At 43.1% G+C, this 25,282-nt stretch overlaps 1 protein-coding gene across 1 annotated transcript in view; it reads left to right on the top strand.

Moving 5' to 3' along the window:
- Positions 1-25,282, top strand: part of PCDH15 (protocadherin related 15) — a 1,670,337-nt gene that overhangs the window by 874,081 nt on the left and 770,974 nt on the right. The window contains exon 13 of the mRNA XM_077454160.1: positions 12,076-12,096. Within this exon, the coding sequence (XP_077310286.1) occupies positions 12,076-12,096 (21 nt within the window). The remainder of the gene's footprint in view (positions 1-12,075; positions 12,097-25,282) is intronic.

Genomic DNA, 25,282 nt, shown 5'->3' with positions numbered 1-25,282 from the left:
GATAATGTACCTTATCATGACCATATCCGGATTCACCAAAAAATGTTTTAGTCAATTTATATGCAATAACTACAGGCTGAAAATATGTATAAAATCAAATATACTTAATGTACTGTATATCTTTAGTCCAACATTTTTCATATTGCATATAAAAGGTATACTTCTGATTTTGTCATATGTGTCTCAGAAGATTTTTCTTCACTTTCTGTAGATTCAACACAAAGAGAGAGGATGTCTTTCAAATGTGAAGGAAGTCACCTCTCAGACCTTGTACACACGGTCGGAGAATCTGTCGGAATGAGTCTTATCGGACCGTGTCGTCAGATAATCCGACTGTGTGTGGTATGCATCGGACTGATTCCGTCCGAATCTCCGTCCGACCCAATTTTCCAACATGTTGGAAATATTTCCCGACCAACTGGGCCGGACAGACCTAATCCGATCATGTGTAGAGCATTTTCATCGGACCAAGTGCCACGCATGCTCAGATCAAATTCCTACATAAAAGCTATTGGCTACTAGCCTGAATGTAGTCCCATCGTAACTAAATTACGTCATCACGTTCTGAAAGATCGGATTTTTCGCCAACTTGGCCCGACCGTGTGTATGCAACAGTTTCGGACACAATCCATCGGACTAAATCCGACGGGCAAAATCCGACGGATTTGGTTGGCAAAATCTCCGACCGTGTGTACGTGGGCTTAGACAGTTATGAACAAGTGCCCCTATTGGAATATTTCCCCTTTTTTTCTGTTCTGATGGGATCTCAACATTTTGGATTTAACCTAACTATCATTCCCCATGGCACTGATATTCAGGGCAGTTTGAGAGACTGAATCTCCTTAAGTGAGACACAGAAGGTAATAAAAACACAGCAGTGGTTCTTACCCTTCAGTACTTTATCCAAATCTTTCAAAAAGTTTTGGCTTTGGTTATACTTTAATAGTTCATTGCTGAATGTTCTTTATACAAGTCTAAAATTAATGACAAAACTTCAAATTGCATGGAGCTCTCTGGTTTAACCCCCAGAACCCTTTTATTCAGTTTCTACAGGTTTGTCATTTAGGCATGGATGAGTGCCTGGTGCACCATCAAGTGACAGATTTCATCCCTGGTGGCCTTGTGTCAGTTTCTTTAGACTTCACACTCCTTGATTTATATCACCATTGCTCACATCATTGACCCTATTAAGCTCTCCCTGGTTTATGACATCTTATTCTGGTTCTTTTTTAATTCAGGATGTACCCTTCAAACCAGTACAGGAAGGGGGTATGGCTGGCCACAGAGCAAGATGGTTGCTTAATCCACCAACTCTGCTCAGCCTCGGGACATCCAGCAACCATCTGCCTTCCACAGCAGTTTCTATCCCCTCTCTCCTGCATCAGAGAGGAACTACCACTTGGTATGTCCAGAAAGAGAAACAATCATCCCCACAACTCTCGCTGCCTCACAGACTTTTTCTCTCAGCCGGTCATGCAGCGCTGCCAAGATGGTGCCAGAATAGCGCCTCCTCCTCCCTTCTCACTAACAGATGGTGATACCCCAGACTCTACAAGCAACCAGGAGGACCTGGATAGAACAGTGCCCACAACAGCCCCCTCTTAAGGCTCGCCCACAGACAGAGGGCTGCTCAATCCTCTGTGTTCTCTCCTCCCAAAGCTCCTTCATATATAAAGCAGCACTGGGATACCCCTGATCTACCTCATGGGGAGAATGATATTGATCTCTTTGTTACACACCCTGACAGTGATCAGCTTGCCTCCTCTCCTTACAGAAAGACCTCCTTAATGACCTCTGCTCCTCCATTTCTTCTTTCTACACTCCAGGATAGATCATTGCAACTGAGCACGCAGTGGCCTACAATGAGTTTGCAGAGGCCCATGATCAATACACTGAAAAAATTCACTACCTACAAGTGAAGTTGCCTGGCCTGGAAGATTGTTCCAGAAGGAACAATATCAAATTCAGAGGCATACCTGCATCTATACCATGAGATGTGTTAGCGCATATTCACTTTTTGCACATAAAAAAGAAAATTATGGCCTTCACACTGCCAGATCCCTATTTCTCTGTCACCTTCTTCACAGATATATAGCTCAAAAGCACAGGAAGTTCGCATAAGTCACTGCGGTATTCCGAGATACCCACGTCATGTGCAAATGGGGCTTCCCCACCAAGTTAGTAGTGACCTACCAAAACCAGGCAACCAACATCTCTACACCAAAATAAGGCATCAAATTGCTGGTAAATTAGGGCCTCCTCACTTCTCCACCTGATCCTAAACCACGCAAAGCCAAGATTGCAAATTCACAAAATCTCTCTCCTCATACTGACCAATAGGGATGAGCCCAATGTTCGAGTCAAATGTAAGTTCGACTTGAACATTTGGTGTTTGCCCATTCACAGAATACCAAGCATTATGGGGCATTCACGGGAAATTTGAGCGCCAGCAGAATGGCCACATGCCCTCAACATTGGGAGGGTGTTTTGGGGTTCCCCAAAACACCTTCTCCCCATGTTGATGGAGACAAGGGCCTCTTCCCCGCAACCCTTGCCCAGTGGTTGTTGGGGTCTGCAGACGAGGGGCTTATTAGAATCTGGAAGCCCCCTTTAACAAGGGTACCCTACACATTTACCCTACATTGTAACCCTACACATTTACCAAAAAGGTGTCAAAATGGTAAAAATTACAGGAGACAGTTTGGGGCAAGTGTCCCACAATGTAACTCCATCTTCGAAGACAGCGCCAATAAAAAACAGAAATACTCTGCCTCATTGGGAGGCGCCCCGCGACTGCAGGCTTATTGCAATGACAGCTGTTATATAGCTGAGGGCGGGGCCACCTGTGGATGTAAATGGGTGACCCCGTCCCCTCTGTTTTTATGTGACCTCACATGACATCATGAGGGGGCGGGGTCATCTGCTTACATCACCGGTTGGCCCCACCCTCAGCTATATAACAGCTGTCATTACAAAAAGCCTGTAGTTGTGGGATGCCTCCCAATGAGACAGTTTCTCTGCTTTTTTTTCTCGGGTCATCAGCGCTGTCATCGAAGATGGAGTTACATTGCGGAAAGCTTTTTTTAAATAAAGGACCTGCCCCAAACTGTCTACTATAATTTTGACAATTTTGAAACTTTTTGGGTGAATGTGTAGGGGTACAATGTACCCTATACCCATTCACATAGGGAGGGGCCAGGATCTAGGGGTCCCCTTGTTAAAGGGGGGTTCCAGATTCAGATAAGCCCCTGGCTCACAGACCCCCAAAACCACAGGCAAGCATTATGGGGCAGAGGCCCTTGTCCCCATCAACATGGGGACAAGGTGTTTTACGGGGATCCCGAAACACCCTCCCCATGTTGAGGGCATGTGGCCTGGTAGGGTTCGGAAGGGGGCACTCTCTTGTCCCCCATTTTCCTGTGGCTTGCCAGGTTGCGTACTCGGATAAGGGTCTGGTATTGATTTTTGGGTGACCCCATGCCATTTTTTTTTTAATTTTAGCTCAGGTTCCCCTTAAAATCCACACCAGACCTGAAGGTCCTGGTATGGATTTTGAGGGGGACCCCCACATCATTTTCTTTTTTAATTTTGGTGCAGGGTTCCCCTTAATATCCATACCAGACCTGAAGGGCCTGGTATGGATTTTGGAGGAACTTCCACACAATTTATTTTTTTGCATTTTGGTGTGGGGTTCCCCTTAATATTCATACAAGACCTAAAGGGCCTGGTAATGGACTGTGGGGGGGAACCCATGCCATTTTTTCAATGATTTTTTATGTATATTGCTGGGACCCGACAATACATTACAACCGCGAGCAGTTTTAAATGCCATTTTTTTTCCTTTAGAAATGTAATTTTGCTGTGGTACTGTTCTAAAAATGGGAAAAATTTGCTACTTTACAGGCAGACAGTTTTTAAAACTTTTTTTGCATTGATACATGTCTCATCGGGCAGGACCTGGGTCCCCAAACACTTTTTATAGCAATAACATACATATAAGCCTTTTGATTTTTCATGTTCCCAGTGTCCCATAGACTTTAATGGTGTTCACGTGTTTTCCTGTTCGCAAGTTCTGTTGTGAACCAAATGGGGGGTGTTCGGCTCATCCCTACTGACCAAGGTCGCAACTCCTACTCCTGTTCATACCTCCAGTCTCTCATGTGCTAGCTTAGCATTATGATTGCTTTTCTAATCATAACAAGACAATATCCCAGGTTATCGTCACTCCAAGTGTGCTTTCAGTTTTTGTTGGTCTCTCTTCTAACCTTTGGAGAATAAAAAAGGGGGCTAAGCATCCTAACATATGTCAAGTTTTGCAATCTGTTATTGCCTTTTTTGTCTATTGTTGAATTGCCAGTTCTATTACACTGTGCGCATATAAAATCTGTTATTGGTAATGGTATTTTGTACTTATATTACCGTATTACCGCTGTTTTATTGGTGTTGCCTACCTTCCCCCTTCTGACTGTTCTGATCATTTTCCAACAAGTGGATCATCATTGCATTGCTAAACATGAAGTTAAACAAAATGCATTATTTTAAGAAGCCCTTAAACAAGTCAGACCTGAATTGTGTTAAGGTAACTGTTTCTCTCCTGTAAACCCCCCCCCCCCCCCCCAGCTGCTTGCATAAGCAGTTCTCACATTGCTTTTTTGCTAACTCCCTTAAATAGAAAGCTGGGGTCTTAATTGTCATATGCTCCTCTGCGTCTTTCAAATTGCTTCACTCTGAGGTCAACCCCAATGGTAGATACCTCATCTTAAATGCGCCAATCAATTTAGCAATAGAGGAGATCCTTCTTATGACCTTATCTCAGAAGGTGGCCACCCTTGTTGTTTTCCCTTTAGCTTGAAGGATTTCAGAGCTGTCAGGCTTGTATTCTTGTTTCCTCAAAGAGAGCATTATGTTGCTTTTTCTTTGTTGATCTCCTTCATGTCCTATGGAGATTTTCTTGCACCAGATAGATGTGGCTGGGGAAATTTTCTTTTTATAGCAATAGCTGACTTTCTAAGATGGATTCTTTGCTATTCTAAATGGCCTACACAAGAGATCCTCTGCATCCAGTGCAACAATCTCTATTTGGATTTTCCTGACTATTTTGCAGACATATTCCTTGCAAGGAATAAAATGTAGACATGTGCAGAGTAAAATATTTTGTTTCGGAATTTCGTTTTCGTCCGAAAAATTTATTTATTTGGTTACTCCCGAAATTCGTTTTTATTTATTGAGTTTTTCGTTCAAAAATTGCATTCGTCTGAAAATCCACATGAATTACGGTCGAATCTGTCTTTGAAGGCTTATGGTGTCTATCGAATGTATAAAGAAGATTCGACGGAGCTAGTATATAGCATACTTCGTGTTAGAACCCTATTAAAGTCTATGGGACTCCAACGTTCAAAATCTAAAGTGCAAATTTTAAAGGCTAATTTGCAAGTTACTGTCCTAAAAAGTGTTTGGGGACCCGGGTCCTGCCCCAGGGGACATGTATCAATGCAAAAAAAAGTTTTAAAAACGGCCGTTTTTTCGGGAGCAGTGATTTTAATAATGATTAAAGTGAAACAATAAAAGTGTAATATTCCTTTAAATTTCGTACGGGGGGGGGGGGGGGGGGGGTGTCTATAGTATGCCTGTGAAGGGGCCCATGTTTCTGGTGCTTAGAACTGTCCCTGCACAAAGTGTCATTTATGCAGGAAAAAAAGTCCTTTAAAGTCACTCGCAGCTATTATGAATTGTCGGCTCCGTAATACAGAGAACACTCATTGAAAGTCATTGATAAAATAAATAAATAAATAAAAAAGTGTGGGGGTCCCCCAAATTCAATTACCAGGCCCTTCAGGTCTGGTATGGATATTAAGGGGAACCCCGTGTCAAATAAAAATCCATACCAGACCCTTTATCCGAGCACGCAACCTGGCAGGCCGCCGGAAAAGAAGGGGGACGAGAGAGCGGCCCCCTCCCTCCTGAACCGTACCAGGCCACATGCCCTCAACATTGGCAGGATGCTTTGGGGGTCTGCGACCCCTCAAAGCACCATGTCCCCATGTTGATGGGGACAAGGGCCTCATCCCCGCAACCCTGGCCGGTGGTTGTGGGGGTCTGCGGGCGGGGGGCTTATCAGAATCTGGAAGCCCCCTTTAACAAGGGGACCCCCAGATCCCAGCCCCCCATGTCTGAAATGGTAAGGGAGTACAAAAGTACCCCTACCATTTCACAAAGAAAGTGTACAAAATAGTTAAATAAGACAAACACACTTTTGAAAAATTCCTTTATTAAAAATAAAAAGATTCCAGCGGTGGTAATCCACTCTTGCTATCCAGCGATGGACGATCATCTCTCCGGGGTCCAGCGATGGCTCATCTGAATCAGCGCAGCGAATCCATCCATCTTCTGTCTCCATGGAGGAGACACTGCGGGGATTCCGGCGGCCTGACGTTTGTTATATGCGGAGGGGGGGCCACTCGTCACCTGACCCCACCCACCTCTGATGCAAGGGGAAACCCGGGGTTCCCCGTGACATATGGGTGACCCCGCACCCCTCTGATGTAAAGGAAACCTGCCTGTGTTACATCAGAGGGGTGCGGGGTCACCCATACGTCACGGGGAACCCCAGGTTTCCCCTTGCGTCAGAGGGGGGCAGGGTCAGGTGACGGGTGGCCCCGCCCTCCGCATATAACAAACGTCAGGCCGCTGGAATCCCTGCAGTGTCTCCTCCGTGGAGACAGAAGATGGATGGATTCGCTGCTCTGATTCAGATGAGCCATCGCTGGACCCCGGAGAGATGATCGTCCGTCGCTGGATAGCAAGAGTGGATTACCACCGCTGGAATCTTTTTTTTATTTTTTTTATTTTTAATAAAGGAATTTTTCAAAAGTGTGTTTGTCTTATTTAACAATTTTTTTACACTTTCTTTGTGAAATGGTAGGGGTACTTTTGTACCCCCTTATCATTTAAAACAGGGGGGGTGGGATCTGGGGGTCCCCTTGTTAAAGGGGGCTTCCAGATTCTGATAAGCCCCCACCCGCAGACCCCCACAGCCACCAGCCAGGGTTGTGGGGATGAGGCCCTTGTCCCCATCAACATGGGGACATGGTGCTTTGAGGGGTCACAGACCCCCAAAGCATCCTCCCAATGTTGAGGGCATGTGGCCTGGTATGGTTCAGGAGGGAGGGGGGCCGCTCTCTCGTCCCCCCTCTTTTCCTGCGGCCTGCCAGGTTGCATGCTCGGATAAAGGGTCTGGTATGGATTTTTAGGGGGACCCCCACATCAATTTGTTTTTAATTTGACACGGGGTTCCCCTTAATATCCATACCAGACCTGAAGGGCCTGGTAATTGAATTTGGGGGACCCCCACGCTTTTTATTTATTTATTTTTTTTATCAATAACTTTCAATGAGTGTACTCTGTATTACGGAGCCGACAATTCATAATAACTGCGAGTGATTTTAAAGGACTTTTTTTCCTGCATAAATGACACTTTGTGCAGGGACAGTTCTAAGCACCAGAAACATGCGCCCCTTCACAGGCATACTATAGACACCCCCCCCCCCCCCCCCCGTACGAAATTTAAAGGAATATTACACTTTTATTGTTTCACTTTAATCATTATTAAAATCACTGCTCCCGAAAAAACTGCAGTTTTTGAAACTTTTTTTTTGCATTGATCCATGTCCCCTGGGGCAGGACCCGGGTCCCCAAACACTTTTTAGGACAGTGACTTGCAGAATCTTTTCTCTCTGTCAAATCTTTTTTCTCTGTCGAATATTTTCTCTATATAATCTTGGACTAATAGAGGTAAGGTTAGGCACATTCGACCACAGGTTCTATAGACAGATTGTTATTGTCAGAGTCACGTCGAATCTCCTATTCTATATCGAACTGTTGTAACAATGAAAAGGAAAATAAAGCATTTATTTATGTCGGATCTTTTGTTTTTCGGATTCTGTGCTTTCCTTATCGTTTGTCAAAACGAAAACGAAAATAGCTGAAATTCGGACGAAAACGAATGCACATGTCTAATAAAATGTTTGTTACCTGTAACTACCTACATCTCCAGGGCAGTAAATGTGTTCTGGGCCTTTCAGCACCAGGCAAATATTTTCCCAGGTATGTATGGCAGCTAAGCTGCGTGTTTTTTGATTTGCACATTCACCAAGATTTAATGTGTGGATGTCATAGCATCAGCAGATGCCAGCTTCAAAGGCCAGGTCCTACAAGTGGACAGGGGACCTGGTACTGCTATGATGCTTTCACCTAGCCTTGGAAACACCTACTCCTCTTTTTTTCCCCTCTATGATTGCTTTTGAACTCTCCAGTAGAAGATCGGCTTACTGATCAATTTTTGCATTAGATTATTGGAGGATACATTTCCTTCTGGTTGATAGACAATTGCTACAGTTAATGTTTTCGTAGGAAGGTTATCTGCTGTTACCACTGAGTTTGTCAGTGCATGCAGGGTTATTGCCAGTAGAAGAGGCTGTGTCATTTTCTTTGCTTTGCTTATGTTTAAACTATGAAGGATTTTAAGGATTTGTGCAAAAACAACTTTTTTTATTGGGCCAAACATGATGACTTTTAATGACCCCAGGTCTATAGAGTACTTTCTGTAAAAACACTAAACTACATTCAATAGTTGTGATGCCCAAGTAAGTGGCGAGGCTCCAAGTCTGTTCTAATCATAAGGAAATCCAAGCAACCTAATTTGAACATATGGGACAACACAATCAGCCATACGTTGTCTCGTGTCACAACGTTGATTGCAGGACTCGCACATTGGGATCCCGCAGTAGGATTTTTTAATATCCTATCTTAGTACCCTTTACATTTACTGACTGGCTATTACTGCTGCAACCAGCTCCCAGCTCAATGTTGTTCTATTACTGAAACTGACAGTGAATGTACACAAGTGACATGCAGGGTATATGGCATGGTGGAGTGAAGAGTGAAAGCTGAAGCATGCATAGAGATGTTTCATACAGGAAATTATGACTCCCTGCAAAAATCACAGATCTCTATAAATGAAAGTGGATGCAAATGCAAACTCAGGAAATCTAACCAAGCAACATATATCTGCAGTGTTTACTTATCTCTCTCAAAAGCACTAAGTCATGTGTCTTTCTGCTGCTCTATTCCTCTGTTATCAGCATGATAACTTCAGACAAGTTCTCCGACACAGGAAATAAAAGCAGCTGGAAATTTATGTTGTGTGGGTGCATAGAGATAGATTGGCAGAGAGTATGTCTATTCACAGCACAGCTCTGCATGCGTCTTAATTCCTCTACCTATGTGGAGGGGGGGTGTACCTTTCCTCCAATCAGCTGTCAGAGTGTATGCCAAGGCTCCACACCCAGTGGTGGAACAGGAAGAAACCTTTCTAACATGATGTTCGCTTTCTAAACAGTGTAGAAAACTGAAGGTTGCATATGTACTGTACAAATAAAACATAAATAGGGAGATTTGTTTCATCTCTGTGTATCATCTGAGGCTGTTCACTTCACTGGGTATATGTGAGGGTTTACATCCACTTTAATGTGCACCTAGCCATTGAGACATAAAGCAGTGATTTGTATGGACTTAACCACTATCCTAAATAAGGAATGCTCTTAATTTGTGATACATACTGGAATGAGACCTGGAGTACCTAACATTTTTAGATTACTTTTCTTGGCTATAATAAAATAGAAAAAGTTACAAAGAAAACATTTCTCTACTGTTGAGTCTTTTGGACAGTTGAGGGTCTCTGCCTCGTATTCTTGGCATCAACTGCCTTCAGGCATGTACTACACCCTACAGTAATCCTGGCATGAAGTTACAGATGGTATTGCCCCTACTATACCCTACAGGAAATTAGTAGTTTTCTGTTCTTAAACAATCACAGTTGATAAAAACAAGGTTCTTAACCAATCAAATCTGATAGGGCCGTGTATGTATGAAGTAATGCTGGATGATAAATGCATGAATAAGTTATCTTATAAGTGTGTTTTAGCTCACTCTTGATTAATTGGCGAGCCAATAAAGAGTTTACCACTTCACTACCTAACTCAAAAAGTAAAATGTTTTCTAGTAAATCATGTTTCTTTTCCACCATAATATGAAATGTCAATATTGGTAGGCTTAATTATTTTGGAACCTGTGCTTATATGTAAAACATATGTATATATGCAGGCTATTGCAGACACCTCAAATGGAGAAAGGCAGCTAGTGCTTTAACCAAGAAAAAAGAGGGCTTTCCGTGTAATAATAGTACCCTCATGTACAATGGTTCCAATTACTAGTTCCGAATTTAAATTCGGACAAATTTTCAGTTTTTGGAAATTTGGATGTATCCGAATTTCTGAATTACAATAGTACCAGATTTAAATGAATTTGAAATAATGAAAAAAAAAAAAAATTATGAAATTTTATTTGAATTGATTCTAATATTCTTCGAATTTGAAAAGTTTTCAATTTGTTTTCCAATTTCCAAAGAGAATAAAATAGAATAGAAAATAAAGCAATATAATATAAAAAATAGAATAGAATAGAAAAAGAATAGAATAAAATAAAATAGAAAGAATTTAACCATCTTCTGGAGTTTGAATTTCAAATAGAATAAATTGGAATTTTAATATATAAAAAAGAATACAATAGAAATGAAAAAAAAAATTGAATATAATATACTATAATGGAATAGAAAAGAATATAATAAAAAAAAACTATAGAATAGAAACAATATAACCATTTCCCAAAATCCAAATAGAAACAATTCCAATTTGAATAGAAAACAATAGATTAGCATAGAAAGATTTGTTTCTATACTATTCAGTTATTTTCTATTTTATTCTGTTCTTTTCTATTCTATTTGAATTGATTCTATTAGAATTTTGGTAAATGGTTATGTCCATTCTATTCTATTGTTTTTTGAATGCTATTCTTTTGTAATCTATTCTTTTCTGTTCAAATTTCAGAAAATGGTTTAAATAATTTATATTCTATTATATTATAATCTATTCTTTTATTTTCTGTTATATTCTTTTATTTTATATTCTTTTATATTTTTTTTATTGTATTCCTTTATCTTCTTTTCTATTTTATTTTCTTTGGAAATTGGAAAACTTTTACAATTTGAAAACTTTCCTAATTTGAAAACTATTCAAATTTTGAAAATTAGAATCGATTTGAATAAAAAGAAATAAAACTAACTGCAAAAACAAATTAAACGGATTAAACAAATTTAACTAAACAAATTTATATACATAATGAATCGAAACAAAATTAAACACATTTTTCATTCTGCACATGCCTACCAATTACATCTTTGCTTGGTCTTTGAATGTAAACATGCTTGGTATAAACATAAAGCTACACCTCTACCATCCCTCAACAAGAATAAAACCAACAAAAAGGGGCTGACTCAAGACTACTTGATCTTTTACTGACGCCACTCTTTTAAGTTTCTTATGGGTTTTGAAAAGACGGCATGGGTTGTATAACTTCTATGCATGTGTACAGTATAGTGTAGATTCTAAAGGGGTTTGTGAGCAGGAAAATAGAAGTTTGTATTGCAGAAGAGACATAGAATGGAAAGGGGAGGAAGAATGGGGGAGCTGGTGATCACTTTGCCATCCTACACTATGGGAATGTACAGGTATGTTTCTATTGATGCACACAGTGTAGAGAGACACAGCTCCAGTCCCTGCATGAAAAGGTGGCTCTATAAGATGCTGCAAGAGAAAGGAGTCACACTGAAACTAGAAGCAGAGCTTATGGCATCAGCTTAAATTGAAACATAGGCAAGGATTAAAAGGTTGAAGAGCTGCGAGTGATTAAATCAGCTGCTAAAAGTGCTTCAAAACGGAAAGTCTAGTATTACTTTATTGCTACAATCCTAGTTTATGCTTCTTGAGCAGACCTACCCTAAGTGTGTTTAAACCACAGTGACAAGAGCACCAGGTACACCACTCTGCCACTGCACACTCTGTCTCTGGAAATCATGTTGTATTCTATGTTTAACTCATGTTGAAATTTGTGTATTGTGTCATGTGTGCGCTTTTTTTTTTTTTGTAATGTTCATAATGTTCATGTTTGTTTTGCTTTTAGCTGGCTCCAGATGCAATTCCAGTATGTATGCAAGAGTGACTTTTTTTTTTTTTTTATAAATCTTGCATGGCTTGGAGTGTGACACTTACTAAGATCCCCGTTTGCTTTTCCATCTTTTATTGTACAATAATACTATGCATGTATTTTAGAATGTTTTCTAAACCATTGTGAAACATTACCTGTCTGTAAATTACTCTCATGTCTGTTTTACTGTGTGGTGTTCATTCTATGCTAATGTAATTAAAAAAACACACATGCTGTAATTTACAGAAACAGTTGCTGCACAGAACAATTAACTCATTCAAGTGTTATGTTTTTGCTGTTTTTGCTGTGATGCTTATAGCTACATTCGCTATATTCACCAGGCATTTTTTTTGTCATTAAGTTTAATAGGCTTTGCTGATTCAGGGGAAATGTTTGATCTCATTTCATTGTCATTATTTATGTACAAGCCTATTTTAATGCACTATACTATTATTGGGTGCATGTGTTTTAATACAACCCTCAGTATCTGCATTGAAAACCAGTTCACTGTGTTTGTCATCTGGTCTTTGTTGTACATCCTAATCTATTACATCATTACTTAATCACTTCCTGTCCTGGCAAATTCTGACATTCCTCTCTTAGGCTCCGTTCACACAGGGGGCGACGCGAGGCGACACGACTTGCCGTGCCGCGACCTGACAAGTCGCCCCCGTTCTGTACTACGGAACCGTTCTAAGAGGAGCGACTCGAGTCGCTCTGACTTAGAAAAAAGGTTCCTGTACTACTTTTGGGCGACCTCGGGGCGACTTGCATTGACTTCTATACAGAAGTCATTTGCAAGTCGCCGCTGAGGTCGCGGCAGGTCGCGGCACGGCAAGTCGTGTCGCCTCGTGTCGCCCCCTGTGTGAACCGGCCCTTACTGTACATGTAAAAAACACACACACACACAGACACACATATATATATATATTTATATTATTATTTATTTTTATTTTATTTTTTTGCTAGAAAACTACTTAAAACAACCTAAACATTATATATTTTTAAGCAAAGGTCCTAGAGAATAAAATGATGCAAGTTGCTTATTTTTATATCATATTTTCGCAGCGGTTTTTTAAACACAACATTTTTGTAAATAGCATACTTTAAGGTGATTGTATACCCCAATGCGGAAGTTGTACCTATAGGTAAGCCTATAATAAGGCTTACCTATAGGTACTGTAAATATCTGCTAAACATTTGCAGTTTAGGAGATATTTACCTTGTAGTGCGTCAATGTCATCGGCACATGCACTATAAGGAAAACGGCCCTCCATGTGCTGTTTCTTCACAAGCAAGTGCCGTGACTAACGGCTCCCACTCGCATACGGGGGAGTGATTTCATGAGACTTCAGCCAGTCAAAGAGCAAGAGCCTGTGGTGCCGGAAGGAAAAGGGGTGAAGATTGATGCAGCCACCAGCAGGGACATTATGGGCTTCGTTTGCAGGTAAGTGGCACATAATGAGCTAGTATGTGATGCATACTAGACCATTATAAGAAAGTTATGTAGCGCTACCTATTTAAAAAAATCTAATATAATTGTGAACCACCTAATCAATAAATCAGTGAAAAAATCTATAAATAGTACATAAATAAATAAATGTGCATCACAATAAATAGTGCAACAATAATAATATACTAACTAAGGTGCAAAATCACATATATTATGCGATATAAATCCATGATCATGGAATGTGCAAATTACGCAAAATTAGTGACACTATCACAGTGCAAATAACAAACAAACTCCATCAAAGCTCCAGTGTTCCAGAATATCCAGTTCAATAGATTGATATCTATTAGTGACAGTTCAAAATTAATCATGCAGTGTATTGAAACGTGCAAGCAGGCACCGCAATTATCACACTCCACCTTCAGTGCTCAAGTGCCCCCCCTCCCCCCGTTTTCCCCAGCCTCTCACCTCAATTCAAGACCTTCGGGGTCGGAAGCGCTTGTAAGGAAAGATGCTGGCTTTTCTTCAAAAATCCGTCTATCCATACATTCAAAGCGTAATATAACAGATCATGGGGGAAGAAAGGGGGACTCTCATGTGTAGTATTCCAAAATATTTAATCAAAATATAAAATCCACACTTACATTTGAATAAAAATCTTGCGCTTGTAAACACAGAATCTTCCAGTCTTGGCCGCGACCGGAAATGACGAACAAGACACCTGGCTCCTCCTTGACGCGTTGCGTCACAGACTCGTGGCTTTTTCAAAGGATCCCTTTGAAAAAGTCACGTGTCTGTGACTCAATGCATCAGGGAGGAGCCAGGTGTCTTGTTCGTCACTTCCGGTTGCGGCCAAGACTCAATGAGTGTTCTCTGTATCACGGGAGCCGACAATTCATTCATTGATAAAAAAAAAAGCGTGGGGTTCCCCTAAATTCAATTACCAGGCCCTTCGGGTCTAGTATGGATATTAAGGGGAACCCCTCGTCAAATAAAAAAAATACATTGACGTGGGGTCCTCTAAAAATCCATACCAGACCCTTTATCAGAGCACGCAACCTGGCAGGCTGCAGGAAAAGAGGGGGGGACGAGAGAGCGCCCCCCCTCCTGAACCGTACCAGGCCACATGCCCTCAACATTGGAAGGATGCTTTGGGGGTCTGTGACCCCTCAAAGCACCATGTCCCCATGTTGATGGGGACAGGGGCCTCATCCCCACAACCCTGGCCGGTGGTTGTGGGGGTCTGCGGGTGGGGGGCTTATCAGAATCTGGAAGCCCCCTTTAACAAGGGGACCCCCAGATCCCGGACCGCCCTGTTTGAAATGGTAAGGGGTAAAAAAGTACCCCTATCATTTCACAAAGAAAGTGTAAAAAATGGTTAAATAAGACAAACACACTTTTGAAAAATTCCTTTATTAAAAATAAAAAAAAAATTAAAAAAAGATTCCAGTGGTGCTAATCCACTCTTGCTATCCAGCGATGGATGATCATCTCTCCGGGGTCCAGCGATGGCTGATCTGATCCAGCAACGGGTGGTTTTCAGTCCAGCACAGTCCATCCATGCATCCATCTTCTGTCTCCACTGAGGAGACACTGCGGGGATCCCAGCGCTGACGTTTCTTAAATAAGGATGGCGGGGCCACCCGTCACCTGACCCCGCCTCCTCTGACGTTGGTGAGGGAAGCCAGGGGTTCCCCAATGACGTATGGGTGACCCAGCCCCCCTCTGATGTAACGCATCCGTTATTTGGTGATCTCATTTTGCAAATTGTGCTGCATTTTGCAAACTGATTGCGGGATTTTGTTAACTTAACATACACTCCGCAATCAGCATCTAAGAATCCTTTGATCCAATTTTGTGGATGGAAATTAACAATAAAAAAACAATGTAGTGGGGTGTGGCCTTGCCGTGGAAGAAGATGGCCGCATGAACAGAGAGCCACACAACTCAAACTTCTGGATTATGTCCCGCAAGCGTACCCAACCTAAGGGATCGCCCTGGCTCCTGGATTACCATATGTGCCCCGCACAGCCTCCAACCGAAGAGGACCGAAACTATCCACCGCCACCTTCACAGCTTGTGCCTGAACCCAATGGGGACTCTAACCCAGCCTCAGACATGGAGGAGACTCATGAGCAGCAGCTCCCTCCTGACACAACTCCCACAGACAGAGGTAAGAGATCAGCCATATCTCCAGCTCACTCCCCCAATACACCTTTTCCTGTTGAAAAACAAAACAAGATCTGTAGTCCCACGAATGATGCTCATCCTACACAATCACTGGCAGCTTTCACAACTTCTGACAACCCTGCTTCAGAACACTCTGAAAGCAATGTTGCTCTCCTTACAAGCTGACATGCAGAAAGAATTTAGAGTCTTCAATAATCACTTGCATACCAGGATTGAATTCTTGGAGGAACGCACTGAACGCATTAAACAGCACATTTCATCAGCCACCACAGCTCATAATACTGTAGTGGACATCCAAGATGAACTCTGAAGCTGTACAACAACTCCGTCTGAAAGTTTCCGACCTGGAGGATCGCTCCAGACAAAGCAATATAAAAATCAGGTCCCGGAGTCCCGGAAGCCATCACTCCTGCTGAAATAGTTCCATATCTACACCAACTGTTTCCGCAAAATCCTGCCATCACTCACAGCACAGGATTTGTTGATTTCCAGGGCCCATAGAATCCACAAGCCACCTCACCTGCCGACGTCCCTCCCCAGGGACATCCCGGCCAGAATTCATTTTTTCAAGCCAAGTTACACATTATGAGAGCTGCTAGATCCATGCTCACGCTTCCAGAACCATTTGTCGAAATCTCTCTATATAATGAATTTCAGCAGACACCTATCACGTGCTTAAAGCATTTGCACCAGTCACCTCAACACTCCTGGAACACAAGATCACATAGAGATGGGGGTTCCCCAAAAAGCTATTGGTCACTTACCAGAACCAGCAAACCTCTTTCCTAACTGTCCTTACGTACATTGTGGACCTCACTCTTTGAACGTTTTGATTATTTGCAAGCATTGTACCTATAACTTTGATCTTTTAGTTCATATAGTGCACCCTTCAATTTTTTCAAGACTGTATACCTTCGCTGTGCCATTTTGATAACTTCATATTCTCTAGCTTTTCCCCCTCAAAATTACATCCCTCAACGCCAAAGGCTTAAATAGCCCACTCAAGCGTTCCATCTTATGGCGGGGGCTATTTCCCAACGCACTGACATACTATGTGTTCAAGAAACACATTTCTCCTTGAACAAGTCACCTCACTACTCCCACAAGCTTTTCCCTCACATCTACCATTTTCAAGCCAATAAAAAAGAAAGAGGGGTTATGATTGCAGTCCGCTGCTCAGTATCTTTTACCCTACCACATATAGAACAAGACCCTTCAGGCGGGTTCTTAATTCTTTTGGCTTCTTTCAACGACAAGCCCTTGATAATAATTAATAAATACGCACCAAATACCCACCAAAAATCTTTCTACAAAACCATCATGCGCAAAATACAACATTACCACAAATACCAAATCATACTGTGTGGCAATTTCAACTAAGTGATTGATCCTACCTTGGACACTTCCAGCTCAAAGCGAAGGAGGTCCACTGCCCTTTCTTCCACTCTGCTGATGGAAGATCTTTATGACTCCAGGAGATGTCAAAATGGCACAGAGAGGGATTACTCCTTTTTCTCTAAGTCTCAAAAGACCTATTCAAGGATTGATCTGTTCCTAACCTCCCAAGTGCTACAGCATGTCTCCACCTCCTCCAGTGGAATGATTTTGTGGTCTGACCACACACCTGTATACATCACCCTCTTCTCTACATCCCCCATTACACCACATAAATTGTGGTGAATGAATACCTCCCTGCTCAGTGCTGAGGAGATTAAAGAACAGATCAGTTTTGTGATTAGTGATACGTTTAACCTCAATTCTGGCTCTGTTGCTAACTTTAGCTCTCTCTGGAATGCCCACAAATCTGTCATTCGGGGGGTACTATTGAAGTTTGGATCCCAGGAGTAGGGATGGCCGAACTGTTCGCCTGACGGTCGGTTCGGGGCGAATTTTGCGTGTTCGCGATTCGCCAAACCGGCGGACTATTGCTGCTGTTCTCCCGGCAGACATATGTGTTTACAGTGTGAAAGAACTTTGACCCATGATGACACATCCATCATGGGGTACAGGACAGCCAATTGAGACATTTCAGCACATGGACAATTGGACATACCCCCTACCTTATAAATAGATCTGATCTGGCGGCAATTTTACATTCTGTCTTATGTCACTGTAGGGACAGGACGCTGTGTGCAGCAGGGAGAGACTGTAGTGACACAAATCACTAGCTATTAGGTCCAGAAAAGTCCTTTTAAGGACTGGTATGGGTGTAGTACAGTATATAGGATTCAGTGCACTGCTGTGCTGGTGATTTCAGCTGGCTTTTGTCAGTGTAGGAACAGGACACTGTGTGGAGCAGGGACAGTCAGTTTAATCACTAGCTAGCTATTGCTACTAGGTCCACAAAGGTCCTTTTAAGGACTGGTTTAGGTGTACAATATATAGGGTGCTGGTGCACTGCTGCTGACCGCTACCCTATTCTGCAGCAGTCTTTTATCAGTGTAGGGACTGAGGGTCAGTCTGCAAATCACTAGCTACTAGGTCCACAAAGGTCTTTTTAAAGTGGAGGGCCACCCTGAAAAACAAAAATACATTAAAATTTAGAAAAAAATCTGAAAAAAAAATATTTTTTTTAACTTACCAGAAATGCCTGTGGCTAAGCACATCATCCTAATCTGCCTCTTCCTTCTCCGCGGTGATCTTCGGTCTTCTCTCCTCCGTGCGGCATCTTCTGGGTAATGGGGCGCTGTGTGTTCTGGGAACTGTGTGTCCCAGAACCCAGCGCGCCCCATTCACAAAGCGCTGTGCGACTCGCGCATGCGCAGTAGGAAACGGGCAGTGAAGCCGCAAGGCTCCACTGCCTGTTTCCCTTAGTTAAAATGGCGGCACTGGGACCCGAGAGCCGAGGGGCGGGTCAGCCTCGGGTGGCTGACATCGCGGGCACCCTGGACAGGTAAGTCTGCTTATTAAAAGTCAGCAGCTACAGTGTTTGCAGCTGCTGACTTTTAAAAACTTTTTTTTTTAAACTGGCTCTCCTCTTTAAGGACTGGTATAGGTGTACAATATATAGGGTGCTGGTGCACTGCTGTGCTGCAGATTACTGCTCGTTTCTGCAGCTGCTTTTATCAGTGTAGGGACTGAGGGACTGTCGGCAAATCACTAGCTACTAGGTCCACAAAGGTCCTTTTAAGGACTGGTATAGGTGTACTATTTGGTGTGCAGTATATAGGTGTGCAATACACGTATAAAATACTTGCACATATAGAAAGCATAGTATAGTTAATTTCCACTGTGCAGCATTGTGACTGCTGAGCGGTTCTGCAGTGATACTACAAAGAGTGACAAACGCAATAAAAAAAGTATTATAACTGGTGTGATAGACCAGTGGCCCCCAAAAACGACAGATTGAAGCGGGGTGTTAAATACCTCCTTCTACATACATACTGCACATACTGAGACTTTTATCAGAGGGTCATTTAAAAATGACAGGCAGAGGAAGAGGCAGGCCCTTCTGCAGGGGTGGTAGGGGTAGGGAAGGAGCAACAGGCTTGAGCCAAAGTGGCAAATTGCAGAAGGTGTGTGCGATTACGTCAAAGGACGCACCAGACTTGGTTGAGTGGCTCACTCAGCCTTACTCGTCTGCACCCTCCTCATCCTCTCGATCTGCACCCTCTTCACTCTCTGCTATGCGCACCCCCAAAGACACTACCACCAACACCACCACCACCATATACCTTCCACTTGAGTCACAGTAATTATTTTCCGATCCATATCAAAACATTTCTGATGCGCAGCCACTCTTGGCATTGGATCAGGAAGAGGAGGTAGCAACAACCGCCACTCAGCAGTCTGACGACAGTACCCAGATCAGCCCAAGGAGGAGGTTGGTTCCCGCTGTTGCTGCCTACTCCAATATCTCTAATTATAGCGGTGGGGAAGGTGATGATGTGGACGCTCTGAGGAGTGATGAACCCCTGGACTACTGGGTGGGCAGGCTTGACCTCTGACCAGAGCTTGCCCAATTTTCAATGGAACTGTTGGCTTGCCCCTCGTCCAGTGTCCTGTCCGAAAGGACGTTCAGCGCAGCAGGGGGGATCGTGACCGATAAGCGCACTCGCCTAGCTCACGACAGTGTTGACTACCTCACATTCATAAAAATGAATGAGGCATGGATCTCGGAGGAATTCAACACATGTGACCAGTAGACCATGTATATCTCTATAAACAATTTATTTAATCGAGCACACAGACCTTCTTTGTACATTTGGCTCACTTCCTTGTACAATAAAAAGCACACCGTACTATATGCCCGTACCCTCCTGTTTGAAGAGGTTGAGCGGTGTCATATTTTTGGGGCCCAGCAGCGAGTTGCTGGTATCAGTGCTACTGTCAGTGCTCTCTATCTCGGGTGCTGGTGTCAGTGCTCTCTATCTCGGTGCTGGTGTCAGTCCTCTATATCATGGTGCTGGTGTCAGTGCGATCTATCACGGTGCTGGTGTCAGTGCTCTCTATCTTGGTGCTGGTGTCAGTGCTCTCTATCTCGGTGCTGGTGCCAGTGCTCTCTATCTTGGTGCTGGTGCCAGTGCTCTATATTACGGTGCTGGTGTCAGTGCTCTATATTACGGTGCTGGTGTCAGTGCTCTATATCACGGTGCTGGTGTCAGTGCTCTAAATCACGGTGATGGTGTCAGTGCTCTATATTACGGTGCTGGTGTCAGTGCTCTATATCTCGGTGCTGGTGTCAGTGCTCTATATCTCGGTGCTGGTGTCAGTGCTCTCTATCACGGTGCTGGTGTCAGTGCACTCTATTACAGTGCTGGTGTCAGTGCTCTCTCTCTATCTCAGTGCTGGTGCTGGTGTCCGTGCTCTCTATCTCGGTGCTGGTGTCCGTGCTCTCTCTAGGTGCTGGTGTCCGTGCTCTCTCTCGGTGCTGGTGTCAGTGCTCTCTATCTCGGTGCTGGTGTCAGTGCTCTCTATCACGATGCTGGTGTCAGTGCTATCTATCACGGTGCTGGTGATCATCTCCTGCACCCTCTTCATAGCCTACCCTGACCTTTTCTCTCCTCCATTGCCTTCATGCGCTCCTGAATGCTTGTAGTTGTGGATCCCAGATTCACTTCATACATTTGTTATGTCAGTGGCCATGTGGTGGGGCTATGTGTGCACAGATAGTAAGTATTGTGGCTGAAAATATGACCTGTAGGTTTTTAAGGTTCGCCTGCCATTGAAGTCAATGGGGCCCACCGCAAACTTTGAGGTACGCAAACTTTTGGCCGCATTCGCGGTTCGCGTTTGCGAAACGTCCCGTCGGAAGTTTGTCCATCTCTACCCAGGAGAAGAAAATATTATTACATTCCTGGCCAACATAAAATCCTTAGAAGCACACCATAAGTTGGCCCCTTCAGATACTATTCTCACTAAACTCTATAAATTTTGGATCAAATTCAGCTCCTACTTACAAAATGATTTTGATTTTTACCTGAAAAATCTTAGACTCACATGGTACTCCCAGGGTAACAAAGCATGCAAAGGCCTAGCTCAACAATATAAACGCAGGGTAGCACAGTCCAAAATCCAATATCTTCTGGACTCCCGAGGCCAAAGACTTATCAACCCAAAGGACATTGCTAACTGTTTTGCACTTTCTACTCCAAACTATACAACCTACACCTCTCCCCTATAGAACCTAAACTTAGTCAATCATCAATACATGATTTCCTTTCTCCTCTGCATCCCCCTTCTCTGACTCGCATGTAATTAGAAGCTTTGGCGCAACCCTAGTCACACCAGGAACTCCTAGCTGCTATCAGGGCCCTCCCTTTGCGTTCCCTTTCCCCAGGGCCAGGCGACTTCAGTAATGAATACTACAAAACCTACACTGAGCAACTTGTACCCTATATCTGTAACCCCCTCAACAGATTTTTGGTCACTGGGAATATCCCATCGGAATCTCTTGAAGCTGTCATCACCACTATTCATGAACCTGGCAAGCCCCCTCATGATCCAGCCAATTATCACCCTATACCCCTCCTTAATACATATCTTAAATTGTATGCCAAATTATTAGCTACTCATCTTGCTCAGCACATGCCCCACCTGGTACACCCGGACCAGGTGGGATTTATTCCTCATCAGGCCTCAGATGGAACCCGACGTTTTATAGACCTCATTCATTGGGTAGAACACTTCCAAACCCCTTCTCTGCTCATCTCACTTGATGCAGAGAAGGCGTTTGATAGGGTACACTAGGAGAACCTGGAGTACCTAGTACTAAAGAAATTTGGTATTGACCAAACCACCCCCAGTGACAGGGTTTGGACCACAGGCCACCTCTCAGACTCATTCCCCATCACAAATGGCACCCAGCTGGGGTGCTCACTCTCACCCCTAATCATTGCCCTAGTTATTGAGCCCCTAGTCCAATAAATTTGCGCCAACCCTCTCATTTCTGGAATATTGCTAGGAAATACTGCTCACAAAATTAGTCTATATGTGGACAATATCATCATATCCCTTACAGACCCATTACATTTGATGCCCACTTTATACCAAGTCCTGGAGAACTTTAGTGTGGTCTCTATGTATAAGCTAAATCACTCTAAATCATTCATGATTTGAATTTTCCTATCATCTTCACTCAAAACGAATATATCCCAAATGTCCCCCTTCTCCTGGGCACCCAACTCATTCATGACATACTTGGGTATTCAACTTACTTCTCCATCCTCTTCGTTTTTGCACACAAATCTCAACTCCCTTCTTCAGAAACTTCAATCTATAAGTACTTCTATGTCATCCATTAAAGCTTCCTGGGCTGGACGCATAGCTTTGGCCAAGATGTTCCAACTCTCACATGTCCTATACTTCTTCAGGACTTTGCCGTTACCAATTCTATCAGCTGACATAGCTAATAGACTCTCAACACCTTCATATGGGCAGCACATACACCTCGACTAAAGTCCTCACTATTGACTACTCCTACTGCTTTTGCTGGTCTTGGAACACCCAACATCAAATGGTATTACAAGGCAATCATCCTAAACCAAGCAAAACAGTGGTGGGTTCCACTCTCCACTGCCTCATGACTCCAAATTGAAGCTACAGCAATTTCTCTACCTCCTCCCATCTACTATTAGCAGTGATACGGATGGACTTTCATACCTTACATCCCTTTTTACCGTATGTCAATGCCACCATCGCAACCTGGAAAGCTATATGACAAACCTTCCAAGGGATACACATAAATGCCCTGCAGTCTCTTCCACTCCTCTCTCCATCTACTATCACCAAACCTACCACTACAGCATTGGTCTACAGCAGGTATTCATACTACAACTACAGCTTAAACACTTCTAGCAACTCTCGGCCTCATACAACCTCCCTAGTAAGAACTTCATATTATGTCCTCAATATCCATTACTGATGGAACTTTATCTAAGGATTTGCTCTCCTTCTACACTTGATTATGCACTAAAACCAAGGGGATATCCTACATTTATAATCTTTTCTCCTGACCGGCTTCCACATCCAAATCTTCAAGTATGGTATTTTGGGAATCAAAACTGCAGATCTCAATTCCCCCAGACGTCTGGCATCAATTTCTCAGGCTGCCATCTGTTTTCTCCAAAAATGTCTCTTATTGGGAAACTCTCATGAAAATATACCACAAATGGTATTATATGCTTAACAGACTGGCCCACTTCTTCCCATCTCACTCCTGGAAATGCTGGATAAATTGCGATGCAATAGGGAACATCTTTCATATTTGGTGGGACTGCCCTGTCATTGCTCTCTTCTGGGAAAATGTATCTACGCTGAATGCTGAAATTACTCTTGTTTCACAAGTGTTGACTCCGCAAATGGCTCTCTTTAGTCTAGACCCTCCTATCTGGCCTACTACATTTCTTGCCATTGTAACACATCTTAATAGCAGCACATGTAACTCTAGCACGGGCTTGGAAGGACCCAGTCCCAACAACACTATGCTCCCTCACCTCAACTATCAATGATCACAGTTGCATGGAATTTCTAGTTGCCAAATCAAACATGACTAGAGATACATTTCACAAGTACTGGTCTCGATGGCTAGCACACCACAGAAGTATCACTCTTAGTGATTTGTAGGGATGTAGTCCTTGATAGCCCCCACATGGTAGAGCTCACACCTTCCTAGGACCAGGGATTAGCTTTATGTTCGAGTCAAACTCATGTTCGACTCGAACATTGGCTGTTCGCCAGTTCGCCGAACAGCAAACAATTTTGGGTGTTCGCAGCAAATTCGAAAGCCGCGGAACACCCTTTAAAAGTTTATGGGAGAAATCAAAAGTGCTAATTTTAAAGGCTTATAGGCATGGTATTGTCATAAAATGTGCCCCAGGGGACATGTATCAATGCAAAAAAAAGTTTTAAAGGTGATTTTTAAGCAGTGATTTTAATAATGCTTAAAGTGAAACAATAAAAGTGTAATATTCCTTTAAATTTGGTACCTGGGTGGGGGTGTCTATAGTATGCCTGTAAAGGGGCTCATGTTTCCCATGTTTAGAATAGTCTGACAGCAAAATTGTATTTCTAAAGGAAAAAAAAAGTAATTTAAAACTACTCGTGGCTATAATGAATTGTTGGTCCGCAATACACATTAAAGTTAATTGATAAAAACGGCATGGGGATTTCCCTATAGGGGAACCCCGAACCAAAAAAAAAATGCGTGGGGGTCCCCCTAAATTCCATACCAGGCCCTTCAGGTCTGGTATGGATATTAAGGGGAACCCTGCACAAAAATTTAAAAAATGGCGTGGGGGTCCCCCTCAAAATCCATAGACCCTTCAGGTCCTCCCCGCTCTCTGTTATTTAAGAACTGTCAGAAGAAGCAGAGACTCCCACAGAGGAGGATTGTGCGAACGGTGCAGAGAAGAAGCCGGAGCAAGATGCGGGAGGAGAAGAGTGGAGGAAGAAGAAGATGAAGATGAGGGAGAAGATGGAGAAGAGGAACAACACTGAAGGAAGACCAGAAGAAAGAAGATGAAAGAAGAATCCCAAAGAAGAAGAATTTAATAAAGGACTTGTCAAAAGCTGTCTTTTGTCTTTTTTTTACTTTTTTTAACTTTTTTTGCGAAATGGTACGGGTACATTTGTACCCCATTACCAATTCACACGGGGGGGTCCCCTTGTTAAAGGGGGCTTCCAGATTCCGATAAGCCCCCCGCCCGCAGACCCCCACAACCACATAGCAAGGGTTGTGGGGATGAGGCCTTTCTCCCCATCAACATGGGGACAAGGTGCTTTGAGGGGCTACCTCAAAGTATCCTCCCAATGTTGAGGGCATGTGGCCTGGTAAGATTCAGGAGGGGGGCGCTCTCTCACCCCCCTTGCGTGTTCGGATAAGGGTCTGGTAATGATATTTGGGGGGATCCCAGGCCATTTTAAAAAAAAAATTGGTGCGGAGTTCCCTTCAGGTCTGGTATGGATTTTGAGGGGGACCCCACACCATTTGTTTTTAAAATTTTGGTGCGGGATTCCCCTTAATATCCATACCAGACTTGAAGGGCCTGGTATGGAATTTAGGGGGACCCCCACGCATTTTTTTTTTTTTTAATTTTGGTT

This window comes from Lithobates pipiens, unplaced genomic scaffold (genome assembly GCF_037356315.1).
Source record: "Lithobates pipiens isolate NorthernLeopardFrog02 unplaced genomic scaffold, aLitPip1_a1.2 Scaffold_25, whole genome shotgun sequence".
Taxonomy (NCBI): Eukaryota; Metazoa; Chordata; class Amphibia; order Anura; family Ranidae; genus Lithobates; species Lithobates pipiens.
Note: the sequence above shows the minus strand (reverse complement) of the source record. Positions and strands in the feature narration are given on the sequence as shown.